Below are 20,170 nucleotides of genomic sequence, written 5' to 3'. Positions count from 1 at the left end.
GAAAGAGTACCCCAGGTGTCCCTGGCCATCTCAGAAGAGAACCTAATGGTAGTAGTAGAAACCTCTCTAGCAAGACGCATGGCTCTGTCCACCACCACCCGCTGGGGTAACCGCCTACCCTCAAAAATGCCCGCATTCCTGTCCAGCCAAATAGCATGAGCCAAATATGCCCACTGAATCCCGGCCTCAACAGTGCTAGGCCGCCGCATGGACACTCGTAACCAGTGAATCAAATCCTGTGTCGACTCGACTGAAAGGGGCAGCAATGTGGGCGATCGGCTCCAAATACCCGTAGCTCTAGGACACTGCAGAAGAACATGATCAATCGTCTCCTCAGTCTCCGTACACTCCTCACAACACTGAGTGATCCTCACCCCTCGCCGTGCTAGCAAGCTCCTAGTCGGTAGGCAACCCCACGCCACCTTCCAGATGAAGAGCGCCACACACAGGTGAATCCGCATCCTCCAAATCCAACCTCCCTCTATCTGCCGTGCTGGCTCCCGGCTCAACAACATGTAAATGTCCCTGGCTCGCACCTGCGTTCGCCCTGTCGGCCTCCAGACTAATCTATCCGCCCCCTCCCGGGCACCAACAGGTAGGGCCAAGATCATCTCCGCCAGCTGCTCCTCAAATGCCTCCCTAATTAGGTCGACCCTCTATCGATCCCCCCGGGCTCCATCAAATCACAGACCCTGAGACCGACTAACCTCGATGTATCCACTGTAACCGGAAGTCTACTCATCGGCTGCTCCGTCACCCAGCGATCCTCCAACACATTAATAGCCCGGCCATCACCAATAGCCCATCTAATAGCAGGAAGCACCAACCCAGCTCTAGCACAAATCTCCCTCCACATCGGTGAATGGCGACGCCCAGTGCGCGCCCCCGACACTAGACCTCCATACTTGGCCCTCATCAGTGAGGACCACATGCCATCAGACTCCAAAACAACTCTGGCGGCTTGCCGTGCCGCTAGAGCCTCCCGCCTCGTCATCAAGGACTGCATCCCCAAACTACCATATCTCGTCGGTTGACATACAACCTCCCATGCCATCAGGTGGACACCCCTACTGCCTCTGGTCCTCCCCCAAACAAAGTTCCTGAATATCTGTTCAATTTTCCTGACTGTCGCTACTGGTATAAGAGAGTTAGCTAATAGGTAAATCGGGATCGAGGAGAGAACTGACTGTACCAATATAATCCTGCCCATCATGGAGAGTGAATGTGTCTGCCACCCCTCCAACCTCTGCCGGATACTGACTTCGAGAGAAAAGCAATCGCTGCTGCGTAGACGCTGACCAGAGATCGAGACCCCCAAATACCTCAATGTGCCAACCTGCTCTCCCACCCCCAGTATCTCCAGTATAGCGGTCTTCACGTCCGGTTTGGTCTTCGGGCTAAAACAGATAGCTGACTTAGATGAATTAACCCGTTGACCAGACATAGAACAATAATTCCGAAGAATCCGCCAGATAATCCATGCTGCCTGTCTAGTCGCCCGCGCTAACAGAAGACAATTATCAGCAAATAGTAGATGAGAAATCGGCGAGGCCTCCGGCACAGGCCTGTAAACCTCCAGCTCCCGGGTAATCACTGCATACCGCAATGTCCTGGAAAGAGCATCTGCGCATATAATAAACAATAATGGAGAGAGGGGACAACCCTGACGCAGCCCACCAGAAGACACAAAATACCGTGATGGCATTCCGTTTACCAAGATGGCAAAGGAAGAACCTCTGATACAGCCCATAACCCATATGCTCCAAGCCTCGGGAAAGCCAAACCCTTGCAGAGACTGCTGCACAAAGTCCCATCTCATCATATCATATGCCCTCTCCATATCAAGCTTGATCCCCATCAAACTCCTCTTACTCGACGCCCTACCAAGATCAAACATGAACTCCTGGGCAATAAGAACATTATCTGTGATACTCCGCCCTCCCACAAAAGCCTCCTGCTCCGGGCTAATCAGTCTCGGGAGTATATCCCTCAATCGGATAGCTAGTAGCTTCGCCATCGCCTTGTACAAAGTAGTACAAAGACTGATCGGACGAAAGTGACTGGGCTCGGAGGCATCCAGTCCCTTCGGTATCAGAGTGACCAGGGTCCTCTGCCAATCTGTAGACATCACGGCTGTGCTAAAAAACTGCTGTAATGCCGCCGTCACACCCTAACCAACAATCATCCAATACCTCTGAAAAAATAACAGTGGAAAACCGTCCGGTCCCGGCGCCTTGTCCCCCTCAAGGGACCACATCACCTCCTTAATCTCCCTTTCCGATACCGGCCTAATCAGTGCGGTCGTATCCTCCTATGCCACCCGTACCAGTGGCGATACAATACCCTCTGAGATCCCAGAACCCGTCTGCTCAGACCATCTGGCCCTGAAGAAACCCTCCAGCACCCTCCGAATCATATCTGGATCCTCCACTAACTGCCCATCCTCATCCCTGATCGCCCTGATCCTATTCCAATGCCTCCTAATCACTGCCGCCTGGTGGAAAAAACTAGTGTTCCGATCCTCCTCCTGGATCCACTGTACCCTCGATTTCTGTCTCCAAAACATCTCCTGTTGTCTCAATAGGAAAACATGCAAGGTTAGGAGAGACCTAAGCTCCCCCATCTCCTCCTCTGCCAAACTCCCCCCCAAGCCTCCTGATCCTGTAGCCTAGCAATGGCCTCCTCAGACTCCTCAATCCTCCTGAAGATATTTCCTACCTCCTCACGGTTCCACCTCCTCAGCCTGCTCTTTGTCAACTCCAATCGGCGAGACACACGGTACATAGCATCCCCTCTAATCGATACCCCCCATGCCTCCCTTACAATCTCCCAAGACCGTGGGTAGCATGTCCAGAACTTCTCAAATCTAAAGGAGGAGTGATAAGGAAACAACTGCATCAGTACTAACCAGTAAGGGACAGTGGTCGGACGCTATCCTCGGCAAGTGACGGACCTGACAGTCGGGGAAGCACTGGGTCCACCCGGCTGTGGCATAGACTCTGTCCAATCTCTCCCAAACCCGAGCCTGCCCCTGCTGATTATTACACCATGTGAATGATGGTCCGGAGAAGCCCAAGTCTACCAGTTCATTTGACATAATGAAATCTTGGAACTCCCGGATCTCCCTGTTATAAGTAAAAGCCCTCCCCCCATCTTCTCCTGGGGATCCATGATACAATTGAAATCCCCCGCCACCAGCATGGGATAGCCCTGAGTGACAAGTTGAGACACCTCCGCCCACAACCGCCTCCGCACTCTATAATCTATACTGGCATACACAGCTGCTATCACCCACGAACTACGGTTATCCTCCGAGATCACTAAGATGACCTCCTGTCTACAAACATTGAAAACATCAATTTGGTAATCACCCTGTGCCCAAGTCACAATGATACCTCCAGATAGTCCTTGAGATTCCACTGTAAAAAAACCCCAAGACTCCGAAATCGCCGCTCGAGCCTTCTGAAGGCTTTGCCCGGAAAGTCGGGTCTCAAACAAAACACAAATTTCAGGTTTGTGCTGCTGCACCAACCTGCGAAAAATCGGGGCAAAGGAAGGCTTACCTGCACCCCGACAATTCCAAAGGAGGGCTCTCATGGTGCACATGGTGCATCGGCACAACCCACCTCCCCCGGCCGCTACCGCATTTTGGTTCCACCTCCACTTCCGCACCACACACCAATGCTCCTTCCTTCTCCAAGTCACAGTGCATCACCTCCTTAGCTGAAAACAACAGCCGCTGCACAGCTTGATGATGTGACCCAATTTGCTGTTGTGCCATTTGGCTCACTGTTCCCCTTGGACTCACAGCCACATTTTGTTAAAAATCCTACCCCATCACCATCAGCACAGTGTGCCACCTCCTTCCTGCTTGGATCGCAGCCTTTGCTTCCCACCAAACTTGACACGGAAGAGAGGGAACCCCCAACAGCCCTGTTATTCTCCCTTCCCACTGAAACCCCCGTGGCCAAAGAGTCTACCTCGCCGGAACGCATCACCTCTATCTGCTCGCCGGCTTCCCCAGCTCCCATCTGCACCGGCAATCCATCTTCAACTCCCGCCGGCTGCCTCCTTCCTCCGTATCCACCATCGTGGCTGTGTCCGCCGCAAGGGGTGGCGGCGAGCTCTTGCTACGCCGGCGACCACCTCCGACCGAGCGGAAGCCCTCTCCCCGGGGGGGAGATCCCGTCGAGGCGTCACACTCGGGCCGGTCGCAGACAGCAACCCGGCTCCCTGATGCAGCCCAGACCCTGGCAGAGCCCGATGGGCCTTCACCGGACTCCGGGCCCTTTTCAGCAGACTTGGGCCCGGTCCAGCCCTACCCATATCCACCTGGCCCAGTGAGGGCGTCCGAGTCCCCCCCCCCCCCGGTCCACTCACCGATTCATTGCTAAGCTCGGTCTGCTCGCCTGGTTGACTCAGGGCGCCGTCCACCACCTCAGTCGAACCGCCCTGAGTTGACTTCTCTGGCGACCTCCGCCTGGCCACCTTGGTTGGTTTTTGCCAACCTTCCAAGTCCTGCGGTGAAACGGGCAGCCGCAGCCCCCAATCTCCCGCGCTCGGATCGACCGCAGCCGTCGCCGGAACCGAGCCCGCACTGGTGCTCGCCCCCGTCTGCTTCAGCTTCCCTTTCCACACTTTTGGTGCCCCGGTGCCCTCGTTCCAGCTCATGGAAAGCCAAGGACCGTAGATCAAAGGATCCTCCGCTCCCTTTGGCACCTTCCCAGAGACCGGACACCGGCCACTACTGTCAACTCCCGCCTCCATTCCAGCCGTCGCCGGAGAAGAAAAACCTCAGGCTGCCGCCCCATGACCAATACGGCCGCATCTATAACAATATTCAGGTAGATTTTCGTATACAAAATCCTGCCAAATCTTCCTCTCCAAACCCTCCTTAGCTCCCTTCAAGAAGATCCCTGGCTTTAGGGGAGCTCTTATGTCGAGCTCCACCTTCACCCGTGCAAACCCCCTCTTTTTTCCTTGGTCCGTAGCCGCGTCCAATGCCAATGGTTTCCCGGCCGTCGATGCGATCTGGAGCAATGTCTCCTTTGCCCAGAAATCCAGCGGCAGCCGCGGGAGGCGGAGCCAAGCCACCACCCTTCCAGCACCACCAGAGCCAGTAATGAAGTTTGGTTTCCACCGTTCCATGGTGAAGAGTTGGCCGGCCACTAAACACGGCCCCCTCACCAGCATTGCCTCCCGATCCCTCTCGCAGGCGAAGCAGACCGCCAGAACATCGTCCGCCATGGTGACAACCTCGACATTATAGTCCAAGTTCCCCATCCGTCTCAGTTCCCGCCCTACCCACTCCGCCGGCACCTTTCGCCCTACACTCTGCATAAACACAGACGTGCTCCGCCACTCCTTCCTGGTCATCTCCAATCTCTCCTCAGGGACCTCCAAGACCTCCGTGAAGCAGCTCTTGAGGGCTCCTAGCTCCCGCTCCGAGATCCAGTGGCGTATCCACCGACCCTGGTTGGCCGTTCCCTTAGCAACCGCCGCCCATGACCTGCCTTTTGAATCATCCCGGAGAGGATGGTGCCCCAACTCCCCGGCCCTCCCACGCTCCCCCCTCTCCCGCTCCTTAGCATTGGTGTCGGCCATTTGGCCCTCTCACCACCCGTTTGATGAAATCCCTCCAAGACCGCACGACTATTGGTACGGCTCTCTCTCACTCCTCTCCCTCACCCGCAACGAATACCTGCCACAAAAAGATAGGGAATCTTCCCTCTTTTTTCTCTTAAAGATCTTGGAAGCTTTCAAGATTATGTACGAAAAGCACCAAGAGCTGAGGTGGGACAAGGGGGGAGTCATTTTTTGAATTATTTTTTTAAGTATTCTTTGACCGATTTCTTCAAAAGTTGCCTTCTGAAAAATCTTGTCTGCTATTAAAGTTCAGTCTCAGTCAACTGGAGAAGCAAATTTGAAGAGCTCATTCTCGTTGCCCGTACAAGCTCCCTGCCAATCCCTTTCGTCCGACTGGCGAAAGGTGCTGAAAATTACCACCTGTCATGTTGCTTTTCGGTCTGCACTGTGTTTGCTGTTTCATTTCTACTGCCGATCCAACCCCACTATTAGTTGCGGATCTAGTGAAGGCGACATTCGGGACAGTCGCTAGTCGCTACTAAGGGAGGCTGATCTTCTCATCGCTAGTCGCTACTAAGGGAGGGTGATTATCTTCTCATCTAAAGACATAAATATCCATCAAATTTGCACTGATTTTCTATTCATACCACCTAAATATCCCAGCTGAGCCCGTCAACCGTTAAGGCTAATATGGTAACTTCACAAGATCACCACTCACGTGGCGGCGTCGATCTCTGCCCCCTTACGATGTACGTCGGTATAATGTAGCACAAGGAGCCTCTCAATCATTTATCTATCGATCTAAGTCATCAAATAGATCTCAACCATTCAAAGATCAACAATCGCTTTGCTTAAACTGATCTGTGGCGCAACATAAATAATAACCTTGCGATAAATAGAGCTAGTCTCAGCTGTCCCAGCTCAAGCTCGATCGCCACCTCGCTGATTCTCCATCGATGGCGGACGAAGCCAACTCCAAAAACCTAGAATCCCTACCCCTAGATTCGTGCCCCAATGAAACCCTAGTCGACGGCAGCGCCCTCGTGGCCCGGTCCCTCGCCCGCGCTGGCGTCCAGCACATGTTCGGCGTGGTGGGGATCCCCGTCACGGCCGTCGCCACCCGCGCCGTCGCCCTCGGCGTCCGCTTCCTGGCCTTCCACAACGAGCAGTCCGCTGGCTACGCCGCCTCCGCCTACGGCTACCTCACCGGCCGCCCGGGTGTCTTCCTCACTGTCTCCGGCCCCGGCTGCGTCCACGGCCTCGCCGGCCTCTCCAACGCCGCCACGAACACATGGCCGGTCGTCATGATCTCCGGCTCTTGCGACCACGCCGACTTCGGGAAGGGAGACTTCCAGGAGCTTGACCAGATGGCCGCCGTGCAGCCCTTTGTCAAGCACGCCGCCAAGGCCACCCACGTCTCCCAGATCCCCCGCCTGGTCCGCGAGGTGCTGTGCTCCGCCGTCGCCGGACGGCCCGGAGGGTGCTATCTGGACATCCCGGCAGACGTTCTCCACCAGACGATCCCCGAATCCGAAGCTGGTAGGGTTTTATCCGAGGCCGAAAACCCTATATTTCAAGAAGTTAAGCGCGTAGGAGCCCTGCATATCGAAAAGGCGGTGTCTTTACTGAGAAACGCGGAGAGACCTTTGATCGTGTTCGGGAAAGGCGCCGCCTTTGCTCGGGCCGAGAATTCTCTCAAGAAGCTGATCGAGACCACCGGAATTCCGTTCCTTCCAACGCCGATGGGTAAGGGTTTGATGCCGGACACCCACGAGCTTGCTGCCACCGCAGCCCGGTCGCTGGCCATCGGCCACTGCGACGTTGTTCTTGTCGTCGGTGCAAGGCTCAATTGGCTTCTCCACTTCGGAGAACCTCCAAGATGGTCTAAAGATGTGAAATTTATACTGGTGGATATCTCCAAGGAGGAGATCAATCTCCGAAAGCCCTACTTGGGCTTGGTGGATGATGCAAGGAGGGTGTTGGATCTGATCAATGAGGAGGTCAAGGACGACCCTTTCTGTTTGGGGAGATCACATCCTTGGGTGGAGGCCATTTCAAAGAAGGCCAAGGAGAACGTGACAAAGATGGAGGCTCAGTTGGCTAAGGATGTGGTTCCCTTCAATTTCTTGACCCCAATGAGGATTATAAGGGATGCAATTCTTGCCCAGGGGAGCCCAGCTCCGATACTGGTGTCGGAAGGTGCAAACACGATGGATATCGGGAGGGCAGTGCTGGTCCAGAATGAGCCGAGGACAAGGTTGGATGCAGGAACATGGGGAACAATGGGGGTTGGTTTGGGTTATTGCATTGCAGCTGCCGTGGCGTCACCTGGTCGCTTGGTGGTGGCTGTGGAAGGGGATTCTGGCTTTGGATTTAGTGCCATGGAAGTTGAGGTATGATTGATCTTTTCCTTACATATAAAATGTAAATATAAGTCCAATGGTTTGGTTAGATTTATATCAATCTGATGGATTCCAATATAGCAGGGGGCTGTTAACCTAGATGACCTATGTGTTGTTCCGGATCGACATCTACTATAGGGCATCCTATTAAATTGATCGCAAATTCTTTTCAAGGACTAAATCTACTACATTTAATTACTTTTATATATGTATAGCCAGTTAAATGCATGTTGAGAAACAGAGGAATTTTTAGAGGTGCTTTATATGTGGCTGCGTACTGTTATGCGTGAGTATCATATGATCACATAGGTTGGAAATGTTCATCAGTTATATAGTGGAAGTATTTTGTTTATCTGTCTCAGCTTAAATCCTGGATGAACAACCTTGTTATAGTTTAATTCATTAGAAAAGGAACATTGAGCATCAGTCTGAGGTTCTATAAGGACATTGCCAGATGTGTGGCATTTTGACCGTAGGTTCTTCAAAAAACATGGCCTGTTAGCTAGTTATTTGCAGTGGCTTGTTTGCTCTTGCATCTATAGTTATGTATGGCAGCCTGAGTTGTATGTACTTGATGAGTTTGAAGATGTAGAATTGCCATGTATTATGTTTTTAATCTAAGTTTGAGGTATGTTTGATCTGCACTTCTCAATGTAAGGTTTAAATGCTACTTTAGAATATTCTTGACTACTTGGGGAAAGAACATGACCGTTGAAGCATTTTATGCACTTAATTTTATATTTATAAGTTTAATTATCCTCTTTCAAATAAGAAGAGGTGGCTATGAGACAAATAGTTTGTCTTAAGGTTTGCCATGCCGGTTGGTACTTGTACGTACAGACCATACCATACCATATTGGTATATAGCATAGAGAGCATACCAACACTCAATATTTCGATTTGGGTACCGCACTGAACGTACCGATACTATAATAAGATGGTATCAGTACGGGTCCGATACTGAAACGGAAAACCTTGGTTAGTCTGTTCTTTTGATTTCGGACTTTCTTGTTCAGAAGTCAGAACCTAATTTCAAAAATGATTGATTTTTTAATTCTCCTGTTGCAGACATTGGTAAGGTACCAGTTGCCTGTTGTGGTCATAGTCTTTAACAACGGTGGAGTATATGGTGGTGATAGAAGAACCCCTGATGAAATAACTGGACCATACAAAGAAGACCCCGCCCCAACTTCTTTTGTTCCAGGTGCAGCTTACCATACTCTAATGGAGGCTTTTGGAGGTAAAGGCTATCTTGTTGGGTCTCCGCAAGAGCTCAAGTCTGCTCTTTCTGAATCTTTTGCTTCATGGAAACCTGCTGTAATTAATGTCATCATAGATCCATATGCCGGTGCAGAGAGTGGGAGAATGCAGCATAAGAACTAAATCTCATATTACTTTTTTTTTTTTTTTTTGCAGTTTCTCGATTCCTATTAATAACCATTGCTTTTCATGCAATGTATGTTCTTTTTCACTTTTAACCCATGTCAGTTGCCAATTACACGGATTATGTAAGTGTTTGTAACTTTGAAATTTAGGGAGATGATGCTGCCTCCATATGTTGAAGATATTTGAGGCAACCAGTGAAAACATTACTGTATGCGTAGCATTTTCCTTTGCTTCTTTTATTAGCCATGATCCCATTTATATATTGATGTATTGTCCTTCTCATGGACAATTGGTGAGATATTTTTATAATTTTATTTAGAAAACAAGTAGTTGTGTTTACAGTGCACTTATATTTAGCTTTACCTGATTCACATGATGAGATAACTTAAAAGGAAAATGTGGCTTAAGATATTTCTCGATGCTTCCCTGAAGTGATGGGGACTCGATTATTTGTTATCACTATGATGTATCTGAGCTTGTTTCCTCTTCTACTAGATCCCCAGGAAGCCATATGTATCATGACAACAGTTCTAACATGAGAAATTAAGTTCAATGATGATAATTTAGTGACTTGCAACATGTAATGATGTCTTTCTGGGGTCTTACATCTCGGCATAATCCATAAACATACAAGAAAGAGAAAAAAAATTCTATCTTGGCATGTAATGATGTGAGCTGGATCAAGGAGTTGTTTCAAGCATGCCTGGAATTACAAAAGAGAGAAAAATTTTAGATGTGGAGTTTGATTGTAGAGAGTTGACAGATTAAGGTTGACAAGGATGTTCATTCAGGAAAATATAACATTTCCTTAGGCTAAAACATCACTAAGCAGACAAAAAACCATGCAGCAATAAATTCAGACAGTTATTTTGCAAATTTGGGGAAATATAGAGCTTAGTTAATGCCTATATAAGTAAATATTTTAAAAAAGAATAATATACAGGTATGTGATATGCATTTGTAGCAAAAAAACACAAGATTAAACAACATAACAAATAATATTAAATAGAAATAAAATAGGAAATAATGATAGGATATAGATAAAGTTATTAGACAGAAAGATAGAGATATGGTAGAAATAAGTTTGTTAGAAAGAAGTTAGCACTACAACAATAAAGGGTTTTGGCGACTCTATATTGCCGACCCTACAAAAAAGCGTCGGCAAATTTTTTTCTTGCAACGGTAACTGCCGACGCTTGTAGTATGAGTGGGGACAAAATACGACGACGCTTTTAAGCGTCGGCGTAGGAAAAAAATACGACGACGCTTATAAGCGTCGTCGGACTTCCCTCCTCCCCTCCACAAAACCCCGTCGGATGGAGGTGGGCTGTCTTCTTCTCTTTCGAACAAGGCATCGGCGATTTGTGTGATTGCTATTCTCGACCACCGGATTTTGCATAGCGACGAAAATAACCATTCCCGACCCTTCTCTCCCCTCTCGTCTTCTTTCCGATTGGTGGTCGGTGGGCAGAAGGGGGACATGAGAGACGCCTTAAGCTTCAGTGCAGCAGCAGCGGCAACTGTACCGAAATTACCATTCTGCCAACTTGGTTCATTCCCCTTTCTTGATCTTACTAAACCCACTCTCCTCCCTTATAAAACCTTCTATTCACATCCCCTCCCCTCTTCTTCTCATCCTCCCCATCATCATCTGCCCTCTCGGAATCCTATTTCCGCCTCTCTCCGGTTCGTCGTCGCCGCCGCCGCCGCCGCAGAGCAAGCAGCATCCATGGCGGCGCCATCCGCTGCAGAGTCCAAGCCCTTCTCCGTGCTTTTCGTTTGCCTCGGTGAGCCTTCCCAATCCCAGACCCTGGAAAGCTATAGCTCCATCCTTACCTCTTCCTCCTTACTTTGGGTCTCCTTAGCATTAATTCTCCATCTCTTCCTTCCAGGCAACATCTGCCGAAGCCCTGCCGCGGAGGCCGTGTTCAGAGACCTTGTCCGCAAGAGGGGATTGGAGTCCAAATTCTGGATCGATTCCGCCGGCACCATCGGCTACCACGAAGTAACTCTCTGATAATTCCCTGCATTCCTTTATATATATATAAATACGATCTGCGATTAACTGGTTTGTTTCTCTTGGGGTTGAAGGGTAATCCAGCGGACTCAAGGATGAGGGCAGCATCCAAAAGGCGTGGGATCGAGGTGACTTCGATCTCGAGGCCGATTCGCCCCTCCGATTTCAAGGAGTTTGATCTCATACTAGCCATGGACATGCAAAACAGAGGTACGGAGTAGTAGAGGGACATGCAAAACAAGCCTCCTCTTCCCCTCCGCCTATTCCCTCTCCTCCCTCGGCTTATCCTCAGGTACGCAGCCGTACCCTCCTCTCTTCTCCTCTCTTCTATAACTTGGTTTCTTTGGTGCGAAGGGGGCTTACAGAGGCCCGAAACCCCGGCGGGATTTGGTAGGCGACTGGGTCTCCAACAACGATGGGTTCGTCCGGAGCTTGCCCATCTTCGTGGGCGGCCTCTCCTTGCTCGCTGTCCTCCTTAACCGCGCCTTCTCCGGCATCGCCCCCGAGTTCTTGAACGACGACGGCGACGAGAATTCTCCATAATATCTGTCTACTTTCTTCTTCGATCAACCTTATCTGTTACCAATTGAGTGATCAAAGATAATTCTCCATAATATCTGGTTCTATCTCTCAAGATACCAAGTCTCATGATTGATTTCTTTATTCTTTTTATCAGGTACCATGTTTATCTGGTTAAACCAATAATGAGAATTTATTTTTCTTATAATAATTGTCTTATTTGTTTATCATGCTTTTAATTATTTCTAGAATTTTTGTTTTATGATTAGTAATCCACTTAAAAATTGCAGGTGCTATCTGTGGCTGTGTACAACCACTATAAAAGAATCTATCATGCATCTTTACAGAAAGTGTATGTTTTCATGTGACCTTTATATCTATTTCAGTTTTCCGCTATAATGCTATGGCTTATGTTGATCTTGTCTTGTTATATATTGTTTCTTTAAGTTTAAGCATATCTAGATTGTTGACTTGCATTTATAAGCATCGAAAATTTGCTTGTTCTTGTGATGGTCTTCTGATGGTTATGCTGAGCTGAATTTACTGAAAATACACAGATCTGGAGCTGATTCAGGGAATTTTGAGGCTGAAAATGATGATGATAATGTAGAGTTAGAGAAAAGCAATGTGCTCTTGATGGGCCTTACTGGCTCAGGTATAATGTTTTCCTTTTTATTTGTTACATTTTTATCATGTGATGGTTTTGCTGAACATGCTGGCACTTGTTATGTCCTATCTATCACCATGAGAACTAAAAAGGAATTATCTACTGGATTTTATTGATTGATGGTCTGACCTGCATATAAATTCTTGTGTTGTCTGTAAGGACAGGAAAGACATTACTTGCAAAAACATTAGCTCGCTTTGTGAATGTGCCGTTTGTTATTGCAGATGCAACAACACTGACACAGGTAAGTGCGCTACTGTTCTTTTAGTTCCCTACTATGTTGAAAATAAAAATTATATATTCTTTTCTTAGTATGTCCTATGATCCAAGTATCTTTACTGTTGCGATTTCCTAGCTTTTCAGATCTAATACTTCTTTTTTCTTACAGCATATATTTATGATTCAACAGCTAGCCATGACCTACTTGATAGCTTTTCTTTTGTTTTGCTTCTTCTGTTCAATTTCTTTTTGATAATAGGAAAGGGGACCAAGAGTTGAGAAAAGTAATGGGAGAAACAGCCAGATGACATACCGGGGGGAACCACCTCTCAAGCTTTAAACATGATGCCTCACCCAAATGAAGAGGTGCAAACTATTGGGCTGTTGCCCAATTTGTTTCTTGAGCATTTTTTTACTTAAAAAATTTGGTTACTTTCTAAATCGTATATGAAATAGCTCGTAGCAATTGCATATAATAATAACTAATATACATCTATGACTACTGTTTTGATGCATATATTGTAGCAATTGCATGCTTACAAGGGATTTCTATGAGGTGGCACTTGTAAATTGAGTAGATTTTGGACCTATTTGAGCAAAATGAAAAACAGAAGGTTGATATGCAGCAATACAAAATGCAAGAGGTATTCGCAACTCAGTACAAAATGTAATGGGGTATTTATTTTTATCTCAGTTTTATCAACTTTCTAGCTACTCCTTTAAAATCTATAGCTATGCTTAGAACCGGTTTCTTATGACAAACTCAAGGAGCATCATTGGCATTCTCTGATGAGATCTCAAGCTCCACTTATTCAACAACCTTCTTTGATGTTGCTGTTTCTCTGTTTGTATGGGTACTGTGGAGTGTTTGGAAGTAGATGTTTGGTTGATTTGTACTTTGATCTTGTGGGTGTTCACCTTTTTTTGGTGCATTGTTTTGAGCTATTGCCTACCTCAGACATATGATAGGTTGGGATTTTGTTGGTTTTGAGCAATTAACCATTTTCCTAGCATTCTCTGATGAGATCTCAAGCTCCACTTATTCAACAACCTTCTTTGATGTTGCTGTTTCTCTGTTTGTATGGGTACTGTGGAGTGTTTGGAAGTAGATGTTTGGTTGATTTGTACTTTGATCTTGTGGGTGTTCACCTTTTTTTGGTGCATTGTTTTGAGCTATTGCCTACCTCAGACATATGATAGGTTGGGATTTTGTTGGTTTTGAGCAATTAACCATTTTCCTAGCATTGCCATAAATGCCGAATCATAATATTTAATGCCATAAATTTTTTTTAAAAAAAAAAAATATTCTAACGACGCTTTAAAGCGTCGTTGAAATCACGAAATTTTTTTTAAAAAAATAATATTCTAACGACGCTTTAAAGCGTCGTTAAAATCACGAATTTTTTTTAAAAAAAAATAATATTCTAACGACGCTTTAAAGCGTCGTTAAAATCACATTTAACGACGCTTTAAAGCGTCGCTAAAAAGCGTCGCTAATTTCCGACGCTTTTGCAAGCGTCGGAAAACATTTTCTCCACTGTAGCATAGGCGACGCTTTGCCGACGCTTACGAAAGCGTCGGGATGGTTTTTAGCGACGCTTAAAAGCGTCGTTAAAGGCCAAACAAAGCGTCGCTAATGACCACTATTCTTGTAGTGTAGTATAGAAAGAAAGGGATTTGGAGGGTTCAAGAGATCCCATCAAATGTAGAGCGATGTGCGGTAGACACATCTTTTGTTTCCAAATTTATTCATCTCTGTGATTGTTATAAATAAAGTTTTATTTGTAAATCGGATAATATTTCCATTGCTCTTTTAATATCTATAGTCCTATTAAAAGTAAAAAAAAATTAGTTTTGGTCATCCTTATGGAATTTATATAAAATATTTTTTAATGATAGAATTAATTTAGAGATCAGTTATAAATTTAATGGATAAATTATTCCGATCTTTGATTAGTCAATGGATGGCCTTTATTTTATAGATTACTATATTTCATCATAAAATTAATCATAGGTTCAGTTATATAAGCACGAATTATTTCTACTATTAGATGTATTAAAGGACCATTTTATAAGAGACATTTAGATGCAGTAACTAAAGCTACTAAAAAAACATGCATTTTTTTAGTAGAACCATGCATTTTGTTTTGGTATCTTAAAAACCCATCGGTTCTGGAGTTTTTGAGTGCCTAAGAAGATGAGAACAAGAAAGGGGATGCTCTAAATCGGCGATTATTTAACGACCCAACCATAAACTCTGGCTTTAGTTTCTGTTTCGTCGCCTCCTACAAATGTAAATTTGGTTCACATTCCCCTCTATCTCTATATTTGCATTGCTTTAATTTGATTTTTATGAATAGATTATTGCTTTTGCTATCTTTTTAATCTATTTTGCACATCAAGATGTAACATCATGTACTTTTAGTTTGCTTCTTTGACCGACGTCCAAATCCCCAGCTCCTTTCTACCAGTATTAATGAATTTATCTTGAGTCATACAGGAAAATAAGGAGTTGATCATCATTTTTATGCACCACCCTGCTAGAAATCTAGGAATTTTACTGCTAGAAATCTATGGTAGCAGGTCTTTCCTGTGCAATTCACACCCCTATCATCTATATAATCAATTGTAAATCATCTAAACAAAAACAGAATCTTCCTGCCAGAAATCTATAGCAGCAAATCACATTATAACGGCATGTAATAGTGTAAAACGATAAATATAGTGATGACTGAAAGGTAGTGCAACATTGCAATAAAAATGCAATGCAGATAAAAAAAAATTAAAGATATCTAAATTAAAAATACCAATATGGTTGAGTGAAGAAAATACAGATTCATATAAATCATGATCAATTTCTGGATAGTAATAAGTTTTAATACAATGACTCATATTCGAATCCCCGGTATTTCTCATCCTAGCTTTTTTAAAAACACTCCTATTTCAGCTCCAAGTTCTTTTTTACCAGATGGCTTATGCAGTACAAATACATAAAGAAAAAGTTAAAAAATATTAAATTTCAAAGGGTTCTATACAGTCTCATTTCACCAACCTAAAGAGCTTCTTGCTACATACGAGGCTACTTGATTTGTAGTTCCACCATTTAATATATAGTTCTATTGACCTCTCATGTATTTAATCTAGAAGGCAACGTCTCCGACAATCATGTTTTTATTTATTTATTTATGAGTTGACTTCCAGACTCGCTCCGTCCTGTCGCGCCAATTTCTTTCCTTGCTCCATCCAAAATCTAAGACAAGCTCTTTGCAAGGGGAGAGAGGGGGAAAAAATGGCTCTTTCCACCGTGAGGCTACTGGAGCTCCCTTCCACCACGGTGCCCTCCCCCTATGCTCCCGCTCCTCTCTCTCTCGCTCTCCCTTCTCCGCTGCCGCTTCCGTCTCCTCTTCTCCGCATCCGCCTCGGCGAGCGCAGCGGCGGCGGTGACTCCGACGCTCACCGTACCCCCCAAACCCCGAACTACCCCTGGGACGCCGCCGCCGCCGCTGGCCAAAACCCTAACCCTGAAAAAAAACCCAGCCTCCACCACTCCCGCGCCGCCTCCGCCTCCTGGCTCCAGCAATGGACCCATCCCGATCCCCGCCCTGCCTCGCCGCGCCGGAGACCTCAGTCAAACCGACGCCGGCCGAGGCTCGATCGAGAGGATCGTGCATCGGCTGCGGAATTTAGGCCTGGGCCTCGAGGAGGACGAGGAGGTGGAAAGAATGGGCACAAAATTTTAAAGGTTGCATCTAATTGATATATCTTATTTTCCATTTTCACCTGCATTATTTGGCATGATTTATGGTCCTGGTCTTCACTAGTGTTTCTAACTTTCTTAACAATGCATATGTGAATTGACTTAAATCTCAAAGTTTTTACCGTTGTTTGTAGCTCATTTTCTTCTTTTACTCTATTTGTTGTAACTCACTGTTTTGAATATCTTTCTCTCAGTCCAAGGCATTTTTTTCCTCTCATTTATAGTCGTTAACTTATCAAGGTTGCTTTATGGATTAAGGAGAAAAAAAGAAGTACAAATTGATAAAAAGGCAGAGACTATCTGTGAATTCGAGTTTCAAGGTGTATGGACAATAACTGTTTTACCTTACAAGAAACTGACAGGAGGAATCTTGCTTCTCCGGAACAAATATTACATTGTCATGTGTCGCGGGAAGGATTTTCTTCCGACCTCAGTAGCATCTGCTTTGGCGGAAAGGCAAGAATTGACAAGAAATATTCAAGAGTTGAGGAGAAAGCATGCAACAGTATTGTTGGGGAATCTCATGCTGATGGACTTGAAAGGCATGCACTTGCAGGTACATTAGCTGAATTTCTGGAGGCTCAGGCATGGTGGGGAAGAAATATATCTGCTGAGGAGCACGAGGTAATGAAAGAAGAAGCTTCCAGATCTGAAAAGGATAGGTTATTCAAGAGGATTGAACATAACTTTATATTGTAAGCCAGTTTCTCCTCTGTACCATCCACTTAAATTCATTTTAAGAGATGATTTTTAGCAGACTCCTTCCATTTTTTCCTAGCATAAAATTTTCCAATAACTTTGTGAATCAAGTATCTTTTTCTCTTACCTCCTTTCCCATCCTTGTTTTCTGTCAGATTCCTAGTATTTGATTCTGATGTCTTGTTCTTTTTGTGTTTGTGTGCTTGCTTTTCTCCTTATTCCTTTGCTTCTATAACTTGTTAGTTGGTATCATTCAACCTTGGAATGTGTTGCATGCTGCACATCATTGTGCTGAAATGTGATTAGAAGACATCTGCTTCTGCTGTGTGCTGTTCATCCTGTAAGTAATGATGCATTATTCCCATGGGGTTTGGAGATAAACTTTTTTTTTTCATTTTTTTTCTTTGTAACTTCCAGTTTTACATAATGTCTTGGTTTTACTGTATGGCTTCTTTTTTAGTTTAAAAAATAGTCTAGTACTTAGTCATGAAGAGGCGTCTGTTGAGTCTGAATAAGATGTTAATGACAGTGATTATGATTATAATGATGATGGTGATTTAGATTTTGAGACAAGTATTTCCAACATATGATCTATAAAGCTGGAATTCACCTGTACAATGATTCTTGTGAGCATTCTGTCAAGGCATTTTGCTGAATAGGGGTATCCTTGGTTTTTCTAATCCTTGATTTTAATTGAAACTGTAATTATCTATGCAAATTTGGATCAACACTCAACATGCACATTACACACCAAAAGAGGGCACTGGCATACATGCATAAACATTTCATTTCCCATTTATGAGAACAGGGATCCAGTGTCCATATAATTCCAATCTTATTGCTATGTCTATGCACCGTGTAATTGATACATCACTTCATTAATCTGCTTATTTAGATACTACAGGATGGCATAGTTTGAACTGATTGTGGAGGCTCTTGAGTACTTCTTTTGAAGTGCTTGATTCAGGTCAAAAGGGCCCAAGAAAGAAAATCTAAGCTATATGGATGGAAGAAGTGGAAAAAGATTTTTTTTTTTTTAAAAAAAAAACTTGTGATAGCACCAGAGAGTTTCCTTAACTGGAACTGTTGCAGGGGGGCCTTAAATTTAGTCCCACATCGGGTAGTAGCGGAAAGATTCTGTGCCTTAAATGGGGGATAGAAATTCTTTCCTCTCGAGGCGCCTTTTGAAGGGCAAAACCATGAGAGCAGTGGTCTCCCCCCGTCTACGCTGGACGCGCTAGCCGGAGCGCCCAAAGGGCAGTGGTCTCCCTCCGTCTGCGCTGGACGCGTGGGCCGGAGCACCCAAAGCGGACAATACCTCGGGAAGAACGCAGTTCTCTTTCTCTGCTAGCTTAATGTGGGCTATGCTGTTGTGTGAGGCTCCGGCCAAAGGCCGTCCCCGCAACAGGAACAATTGGCAAACAGCAATCCATATAGCTGATTCTAATTAGTTGTTCTAAGGCAGGAAGGTTATGATTATTGTGTTATTGTTGTCTCCACTTTTAGGTCTTATGCTTTAGTTCTCTGTAACCTTGCAGTTGTGGCCCACTTTATTTTAATTTTTGCAGATTTCAGTCACTTTTGTTTATTTATTTTGTTCACAAACATCTTAGTTTTGAGATGTTTGGAAGCTTTTGACCTAGTCTCACAAACCTGTTATATGCGTCCAGGGTTCAACAAATATGTGCATTCACTGCCAAAATATGTGGCTTCAACTTTACTTAAAACTAAGGTGTTCTTAGGACTGCTAATGAGCCGAGCCGAGCCCGAGCCTGGGAGAGCTCGGCTCGGCTCGTTTCACAGAAGCTCGGGCTCGGGCTCGGTAACGAGCTCTGTATTGGGCTCAAGCTCGGGCTTGCTTGGCAAAGCAAAGGCTCGAGCTTGAGCTCGTAAAGCTCGTTTCAATTACGAGCTCCAGAACGAGCCCGAGCTCGGGTTCGGGCTTGGGCTCGGGCTCGTAATCGGGCTCGGGCTCGGGCTCGATAACAGGCTATTTTTCTCTATGTGGTCAGATTTTTATGAATTATGGTGCTGAAATAAAATTTTTCAGTGAGAGACTAGAGCTCGTTTGGGCTTATGAACTGCTCGGGCTCGAGCTCGGGCTCGGGCTTGGGTGTAAACGAGCCTCATATTGGGCTCGGGCTCGGGCTCGTTTGACTAACGAGCCGAGCCTGAGCCGGGCTTTTACCAAGCCGAGCCCGAGCCGAGTCCGAGCAACTCGGCTCATTAACAGCCCTAGGTGTTCTTGCTGTTTTAATAATATATTGTATGTACTATTTTAAAAAGTGGGTTCCTTTTGCAAGCTATGGGAAGAGACTGCAAAGATATTAGTTGTTGACAATATTATCAGCTTGATTGAGTGGCTCATTATATGATGATACAGTAATACAAGATAAAATCTATAGATATTTGTACCAGCGCCCTAGATCCCATCTTCGCCCAGGTCAAGGATGTTAAGGGCATCTTGGAAGCGGCTATCTTTGCCAATATGGTCCATTATCTACATGGTTTCAGCTTGCTCGTGCTCGTTGACAATTTATCGCTCTCTTGCCTCACCTTTCTCGTTGGATTCTATGATCATAATAATTATTGCTTTTATCCCTATTCGTAGTCACCTTTCATTTCATAATGGATTGTTTTCCCAGTAGATTTTGTGGAAAGCCGATATGTTGCTAATAGAATTCTACAGGTGAGGCATTCTGACTTTTCGGATTCGTTTGGTTAGCGGAATGAATTTTTTTTTATTAAAATATTTTTTTTTGAAAAGTTGATTTTTGAAGATATGATATCTGAAAAAATAGTTTTGGTATGTTTAGTTGATCATGAAAAAATGGTACATTTTTTTTTGAAAAGATGTTATCCATAAATTTTGATGACTTAAGAATAGTTTTGAAAAAAGGTATCTCAATTTCTAGCGG

At 45.3% G+C, this 20,170-nt stretch overlaps 3 protein-coding genes and 1 long non-coding RNA gene across 8 annotated transcripts; 3 read left to right on the top strand and 1 right to left on the bottom strand.

The window, feature by feature from the left end:
* Positions 1-4,794: 4,794 nt before the first annotated feature.
* On the bottom strand, positions 4,795-5,604 carry LOC103715176. The gene has a single exon (XM_008802718.2). It carries the CDS (start codon positions 5,602-5,604, stop codon positions 4,795-4,797), a length of 810 nt encoding a protein of 269 aa, XP_008800940.2.
* Positions 5,605-6,457: 853 nt separating this feature from the next.
* LOC103715163 (2-hydroxyacyl-CoA lyase-like) lies at positions 6,458-9,670 on the top strand. The gene is made up of 2 exons (XM_008802702.4): positions 6,458-7,979; positions 9,057-9,670. Exons 1-2 carry the CDS (start codon positions 6,543-6,545, stop codon positions 9,369-9,371), a joined length of 1,752 nt encoding a protein of 583 aa, XP_008800924.2. The 5' UTR covers positions 6,458-6,542; the 3' UTR covers positions 9,372-9,670.
* Positions 9,671-10,854: 1,184 nt separating this feature from the next.
* On the top strand, positions 10,855-11,612 carry LOC120112542 (low molecular weight phosphotyrosine protein phosphatase-like). Its single transcript, XM_039132112.1, has 3 exons — positions 10,855-11,161; positions 11,267-11,379; positions 11,466-11,612. The coding sequence occupies exons 1-3, from the start codon at positions 10,855-10,857 to the stop codon at positions 11,610-11,612; spliced, it is 567 nt and encodes a 188-aa protein (XP_038988040.1).
* A 38-nt stretch (positions 11,613-11,650) lies between these two features.
* Positions 11,651-17,390, top strand: LOC103699575. 5 transcript variants are annotated; one of them, XR_005514007.1, is made up of 6 exons: positions 11,651-12,067; positions 12,201-12,262; positions 12,468-12,565; positions 12,742-12,821; positions 13,056-13,162; positions 13,322-13,929. It is a non-coding gene; the product is annotated as an uncharacterized LOC103699575 (long non-coding RNA). The 5 variants fall into 5 exon arrangements; XR_005514005.1 differs by lacking the exon at positions 13,322-13,929 and adding an exon at positions 16,916-17,390 and having other exon boundaries at positions 12,742-13,162; XR_005514004.1 differs by having other exon boundaries at positions 13,056-13,929.
* Positions 17,391-20,170: the final 2,780 nt, after the last annotated feature.

This window comes from Phoenix dactylifera, chromosome 11, assembly GCF_009389715.1.
Source record: "Phoenix dactylifera cultivar Barhee BC4 chromosome 11, palm_55x_up_171113_PBpolish2nd_filt_p, whole genome shotgun sequence".
In the NCBI taxonomy this organism is placed as follows: Eukaryota; Viridiplantae; Streptophyta; class Magnoliopsida; order Arecales; family Arecaceae; genus Phoenix; species Phoenix dactylifera.
Note: the sequence above shows the minus strand (reverse complement) of the source record. Positions and strands in the feature narration are given on the sequence as shown.

Bases quoted from the DNA above. Each gene is read 5' to 3' on its own strand.
- LOC103715176 (XM_008802718.2), bottom strand. From the start codon at position 5,604: ATGGCCGACACCAATGCTAAGGAGCGGGAGAGGGGGGAGCGTGGGAGG.
- LOC103715163 (XM_008802702.4), top strand. From the start codon at position 6,543: ATGGCGGACGAAGCCAACTCCAAAAACCTAGAATCCCTACCCCTAGAT. The intron at 7,980-9,056 runs GTATGATTGATC...CTCCTGTTGCAG, and splicing joins TTAGTGCCATGGAAGTTGAG to ACATTGGTAAGGTACCAGTT.
- LOC120112542 (XM_039132112.1), top strand. From the start codon at position 10,855: ATGAGAGACGCCTTAAGCTTCAGTGCAGCAGCAGCGGCAACTGTACCG. The intron at 11,162-11,266 runs GTGAGCCTTCCC...TCTTCCTTCCAG, and splicing joins CGTGCTTTTCGTTTGCCTCG to GCAACATCTGCCGAAGCCCT. The intron at 11,380-11,465 runs GTAACTCTCTGA...TTGGGGTTGAAG, and splicing joins GCACCATCGGCTACCACGAA to GGTAATCCAGCGGACTCAAG.